The 6845-nt window shown below is 44.8% G+C and overlaps 1 protein-coding gene across 1 annotated transcript in view; it reads right to left on the bottom strand.

Annotated features, from left to right (window-relative positions):
• Positions 1-6103: 6103 nt before the first annotated feature.
• CD8A (CD8a molecule) overlaps positions 6104-6845 on the bottom strand; it is a gene marked incomplete at its 5' end in the record, with an annotated part of 5483 nt that continues 4741 nt past the window's right edge. Inside the window, one exon of the mRNA XM_008949435.1 lies at positions 6104-6158. Within this exon, the coding sequence (XP_008947683.1) occupies positions 6104-6158 (55 nt within the window). The remainder of the gene's footprint in view (positions 6159-6845) is intronic.

Here is a 6845-nt window from a genome sequence, read left to right as displayed (position 1 = left end):
TAGGGAAAGGTGCTCTGAGAACAAGAGAAAAAAAAATTGGGAGTGTGACAGCAGTGATCCATAGCGAGTAAAACTGTAAGGTAGTGTTACTATCCTGAATTTAATTCAAACCCAAATATATAAATAAAGAGCAGTTTATGAAAATGTATATATATGAGAGCAGAGTGACTTATTCTGACTTCATGTTTGCATTAAATTAGCAGTTCTGTATATGTGGAAGCTGCAGTTTACAGCCTACTACAATCTCTTACTGATCCCTGTCAGGTCACACTGACCTGCAGTAATTTGTTGTAGTTTTTACAGGCCAGCTGTAGCTGTGTATGCAAATGCAGAAGCCCTGGTGGCGTTGCCCAGTTCCCGTTCCACTTTCAGGATTTTTCACATGCTCAAGGGCCAGAACGTACCCGAGCAGCACAATACCAGGGCAGGCTGCAACAAAGACTTGGTGCTGTGACCTGGGCTGGGGTGGGCAAAGCTTGCCTGGATTCATTCAGCCTTTAAAGGGGTTATCCACCACCACCTTGCATTTCCTCTGCCTCGTGTTTCATTTCAGAGTTAGTGACACCACTGTTGTTTCCTGCTGCTTACCAAGTGCCAGGTGATTGCTGTGGGTTTTCCTTTACTTCAGCTAAAGAAGCGAAGGGATGGGGAAGTGCAAATAGCATCTTGGTTCCTGTCTTAAGCATCATCCCTGAGACATTTGCATGTGGGGGGAGGATCTAAATATCCAAACACAGCTATGTTCTCTGACAAATTTTTGCCCTGCTCAGAACGGAGCGTAAATTCCAGTATTTTCCAAGGTTTCTAAATTACACAGGACACTTCCAGGTATGTGGAGCAGGAGGAGACGTGTGAGGTCTCCCCTGACAAAGACTGTAGGTGTTCAATTTATGGAGCACCTCTCAGATGGGAATCCAGTAATGGATGGTCTGTGCTGACCCTGCATGTCAAATAGATTTGATTTCAGATGAATCGGAAGGAAGAAATGTAGTTACAGGAAGGTCATATTTCACTCTGTTAACTGATCTTCCAGAGAGTTCTGTAATTCTTTCCTTACTTTGCTTTCATATCTTCAGTGCTGCAGAAACAGAGCAGGGGTCTGGTTTCTGTGGGTGGCTTCCAAGCACGGTGTGCAGCACTGGGTTAGTCTGAGGAGCCTGTTAGGTGCCTCCAGTGTACGGGTCGTCTGTCAGATACCGCCTTGGACAGACAAAGTGACTTTAACTGTCCAGTTGGTGGCTCTTCTGGGGTCATCTTGGATGTATTATTTATCTGGAGCTTACATAACTCAGCAAAATCCTCTATCCCTGGAAATATTTCAGAGTAAGTGAAACACTGGCTGAGGTAAAAGCAAGTGTCTAACAAAGGCAGCAAACTCTGAATGCTTTATACCGTGGGGGCATCTGATGCCTCCCTCAGCTTCACAGGGCTTTCAGTGAGCAGCTCGAACTCTTTTTTTTTCTTTATTGGTTGAGAATACACTTAAATTATGATTCAGCTCTTACTCTTTCCACCATGAAGTGTTAACTCCTACGTTGTTTGCCTTTAGCCCATCAGCTTCTGAACTACTCCACTATTAGTTTCGATCAGCTCTGCACCTCTGAGCAAATTTATTGCTTCCATTTCTCTTTGAAAGTCTGTCTGTATCTCAGACTCATTTGCTATGGGTTAACCTGTAATGGTTTCCAGCCCTTGCCTCTGCACTCAGTGCAGTCGCCTCACCATGGAACCTCTTTCACACCCTCTTAACAAAGAGCTCTCAGGTCCGTAGGGCTGCAACAACAGCTTGTCCAACAACAGCTTCCTGCGTGGAGAAACAAGCACCTCTGAGCTGCTTCTCTAGACTCCAGCTCAGCCAGTCCTCCTCTTTGTGTTGGTGCAAGCAGCAGTCCAGGCTTCTTGCCCAGATGTTGCTACTCGACCACAAACCAAGCCAGTTTGCTCCAAACTTGCTTTAGTTTTGCTCAAGGCATCTACATGCCTTCTTGCTCGAGGCTGCTAGTCACTCAGCTCTGCAGCAGGGCTGCAGTTCTCTCGGCTCCTTCCCCTCTCCCTGCTGCACTGCTACCTGCGTCTGGTTATTACGGTTTTGGTGTGATAGATGTGGTTTGGTTCCTGCCTTCTGTCAGTGGCTTATCAGCAGGGTGCAAAGGTAAATGTCTTGTGAAGAAAATCCAGATCTTGTTAAGCTGAGTATAAAGAATATTGTTCCTCTGCTCGGCATGTAAATGGAAAACTAAACAGGTGCTCTTGAGCTCTAGGTTTAAATCTGAGACACACACCATGGTGGCTACAGCTGCCCTGAACTGGGAGGTGAATGGAGCGTGAGGCTGTATGGAAGGAAGAGCTGGTGAAGGAAGCTCTGTCTTGCTTTGGAGAGCTGTGCTGCATCACCACCTCTGCTGGAGGGTTCCCTGGTGAACTCAGTCTGGTGGTTTGAAGCAATCTTCTCACCGGTGTGTCCTCCCATGAGGCGCTCTGCGTTTTGGGGGTGTTCAACATGAAACTCGAGGCAATGACTAAAGAAGAGTTAAGTGCTTATTCTGGTGGATGCCTCAGGCTACCTCTTCTGGTTCCCTCAGCGTTCTGACCTGCTGCAGAGGTGATATTGCTGGTTGTGTAGCAAACGCTGAATCACAGCAGTTCAGTCTGGTGTGTTTCTAAAACATTCCAACTGCAGTTGTTCACAAATAGAAAAGCCTGTGTAAAAGAAGAGGCTGATTAACAACTCTCACCCCCGAGTATCTTGGGACAGGCAGCAGCCCATGAGCATGTACTTGGAGTATCTCACGAAGTCCAGAGGTGGAGAGCTGGATATGCTTTTAAAATTAGTTCCTTAATAGGTTTATGCTAACTCATTATATATGTTGCAGTGGTACAGAGAGAGGTAATATTCCTACTGGTATTTTAGGTGCAGTTTGAGGCCACACTTTTTGGGTGATACCAGATTGGTCGTGTGCAGATCTAGGAGCCAAAATCAGAGACCACAAAGATCTGTGTTTTAAAGTGATACAAAGACACAAAGGTTTGAAGGTGCTGCCTGGCTGATAGCAAGCAAGAAGATGGAAGCTGCTAACAGAGTTCAGTGAGCAGTCATGTATTTGTAATAGCTTGATTATCCCCAGTAGAAAGCCATGCCCTCCTAGCTTACAGCTGTGATGATGCTGTCCAGAAATTGGCAGGCAGGAGAAAGAGGCAAGAGACACCCCAAAGCCTCCTGAGTTTGGCGCTGGGGTGAAAGGAGATCAGTGATTTTCTGTGATTCTGAGCTAGAGGGAAATTCCACAGCCCCCACTGCGCGGTGGGTTTTGTGCTGTATTCAGGGGGTAATTACAGCCACGAGTGGTGTGCTTTTTATTTCTAGATGTTGATTTCCTGTGCTAGTGGAGACTACTTAAAAAAAAAAAATCCCAGCCCAAAGCCAAACTGCAAGTGTACATTCCAGTTCTGCACTACCTTCATCTGCGGTGTCAGCAGGGCTTGGGCTGCTCCCATCTGCTGCAGGACCCAGGCACTGCACACTGCAGCACTGCTGTTAGGAGTATCAGTGGTTAGTAATATCAAAATATAGGTATTTTATGTTGCTGAGGGTATTATTTTGCCCTGTTTACCCTGTGTTAGGATTCCATGCAGTCCCTGTAGTGAGGAATTTGTTGTTCATCTTATTGAAATGCTTTGTGATTTTTAAACACCTGTGTCCTGTTTTTCACTAGCATGTAGGCTCTCATAGCAATAGAACTAGCAATAAATATTTAATCTGTGGATCATGAAGTAATTTCATTTGAAAAATAGTATAGCTTACAGGGAGTAAAATGCAGAAGAACGCTTCTGCTAGGATTTCTGTTCAGTGTTTATATGTTTAATCCTGGTGTGTGCCACATGCCACATTCAACTACTGTGCCAGAGAAAATTCATTTTCAGGGGAATGCTTCCCATGGGCAGTATGTGGCCTTTGGTGGGGAAGTAACAGCAGATGTGTGCAGTCAGATCATTTCACCCTCTTTCTACAAAACCACTCGAAAGAAGGAGTGGGAGGGGAAGGTCCCTGTGGAGACAATCTGGTGGAAGAGGATTTAGGTTTGGGGGTTAGTGCCAGGAGGAGCAGTGTCTGACAGCCTGGGTTACAGGACCAAAGCTCTAGTGTAGGGTGAAAACAAAGAGCAGCGAGCAGGGAGCTGTGGTAATGCCACCAGTGAGGTAGTGATGTTCCTACCTGTTGTAGGCTGTTTTGCAGAAATGCTTGAGGTTTTAAGGCTTTATAAGTGAAAGTCTTTAGCTCCAACTAAACTGATTTTAAGTCAATAAGGGACTCTGGGACAAGCTAGTAATAAAATTGATGTTTACAGGAGAGAGAAGGTCTGAACTTTTCATCTGCACAGTTCGAGCTGATTGTAGGATGAGCTCGGATTGATTTAGGCAACTGTAACATACTCAAACAGAGCTGAAGGTTGGACGTAGCCTGCCTGGAAACAGGCTGGCGAGTGGGTCTGCTGCTGTTGTCAGAGTGCAGCTGCATGTCAGTGAGGAGGCTGACTGTGACTGTGAGACCCTCCTTCCTCCCCAGCTTAGCACCTGGGGCTCGAATGGGGTCACCCTTAATAGGCTGAAGGTGTTTTCCTGTTTCTTCATGTCTGTGAGTTCGCAGGCATTTCAGTGTTAAGGCTTTTCTGTGAATTCTTTCTGTATAGTGTGTGTAGATACATGCAGTGGTCATTCAGTATATGCCTGCTATTGCGTAGATAAAATTACCTAGGCCCTAATTATTTTTTTAATGAAGTATTACAAAAACTCAATTTGGTAGAACTTTGTTTCTATCTGGATTTTTCTCTTTCCCAGCTCGTTTGCAGAAAAGGAGATTAGCAGAGGGTTTCTTTCAAGTCTTTTTTGTTTCCCAGGTTTTTATCAGCAGCTTGGCAGGAATACCAGACACCCTCCAGAGTCTGTATCTCCTCCACCTTCACAGCACCTCCCTGGGATGGGGGAGTGTTGCAGGGCCCATCTTGCATGTCCCTGAGAAGATATTTTTAGATTGTTTTAGGCTGTGGTAAGCTGGAAGCTGAACTCTGGCATCCTAAAGCTCAGGCTGGTGTATAAATCATCAGCTTATTTCTTGCCCAAGACATCCTCAAACCCTTACTTATTGTCTTCACAAAAGATTTTAGCTTTTCTGAGGCGAGGAACTGAAGAAAGAAATAAACATCATTGAGTCTGACTAGAAACACTTTTATTTTTTTTCTCAGTTCTTGATTTGGAAATATAGTAAGGAAATATTTACATCAAATAGAGAGCTGAAAAAACAGACCTCATTGTAGTCAACCAACACATCCCAGGTCAGTGTGCTAAAATTCCTGCTTAACCAAAGCAAGGGACAAAGAATTTATATATTTTTTTTAAACCACTCAACTATTTCTTTGAGGAAAAAGGAAAATCCCACCTTCCTTGTTCAGGCAAAACTGCTGCTGAAAATGGTGGAAGTGGGGGCTAGCAGCAGAACAAGGATAGTAAGAGGGAAGCAGTAAGCCTTAGCCCCCAGGACTGTTAAAACCTAACGTGTAAGGCCCTTACATCCATATTTACCTTCTCAGTGCAGCCGTGTGTCACACCAGATGAAGCAGCAAAACTCCTAGGAGCCACGGGGCACCGCACAGAGAGGGTGTGTGAAGTGAGGGCATTTATTTACAAGTCCTTCTGTAGCAAATTCAAACGTTGACTTCATTTTTGAAATAAATATTGCACACCCTTGAGCAAAGGTCCAGCTAATACCCTTATTTCTCATCAGCTTATCACTGATAACCATCAGCATCAGGACTGACCTTTTCCTCTTGCCTGAACTGCAGAGCTCCCTCACTGGGAAGAGAGATGGTGCTCGGCCTTGGGAATTAATCTGAAACCCTCAGATTTTGGAAGGAGCCACGCTTCAGCATGCAGTTCTCAGAAAAAGTGCCTGCTTGCTGTCTGTGTCTCTCTGCTCCATCTCATCTTTTCAGCTTGGCCAGGGTAGAGTCCCTGAGGAGTAGTAGCGTTATAGATAATGTAGGTGATGGGTTTAGATGCTGACAGCTCCCAGAAGATGATCCAGAAGCCAAAAGGTGCAGATGCTTTTTTATACGTGTCGGTTTGGCATGGCAGGTTTCACCTTGGGCTTCCCGTGCACAGGTCTAGAGAGAGAAAAGATTTTAATTCACTTTGACATGAAAGGAACAAGAAGGCAATGAATAGATGGCTGCTGATCAGCTCGTTTAGCCTTGGTCTGCAGGCAGGGACCCCCACGAGCAGGCTGCACGGTGCTCCTAAATCCTCTTCGTGCTAGTGAAGGGTCTGTCAACATTTCCACTAGTGACAGCCAGTAGAAGGACTTAGATGCTCTGCTAATCAATTGTTACACTAATTTAAAAAAAAAACAAAAAAAAAGGCTTTTCTAAATTTACTTCTGAATTCTGCACACTCCTGTCCTCTCATCAAGCCTTTTTCATATTCAGAAATTAATAAAGAAAGAAGAGCTCAGGCTTTTTTTTGGAGTTGGGGAAGTTCTTATGAGTTTATAAGGGCTTTTTCCTGTTGCAAACCAGGTTCCTGCAGAGGAATTTAAAAGGAGGCTTTCTAGACAGCCAGCATGCTCCCCAAATGAGAGAAATTACTGGTCTCCAGCAACTGATAGTTTTATGCTGATTTAATGAGCTGGAAGATTTGGCATCCGTTTTCACTGAAGATTAATTTGTGGTGGAAAATGAATCCTTCAGCTGCCAGCAAGAATCCCAGGCCAGATCCTGAGGCACTCTTTAATTGAGTGAATTGCACTGTTAACTTCCAAAGAGCTTCATTTCAGTAAGCGGGAGCTGCTCAGA

This window comes from Merops nubicus, unplaced genomic scaffold, assembly GCF_000691845.1.
Source record: "Merops nubicus isolate BGI_N331 unplaced genomic scaffold, ASM69184v1 scaffold10191, whole genome shotgun sequence".
NCBI lineage: Eukaryota > Metazoa > Chordata > Aves > Coraciiformes > Meropidae > Merops > Merops nubicus.
The sequence above is the reverse complement of the archived record's forward strand: the minus strand, read 5'-3'. Positions and strand labels throughout refer to the sequence as shown.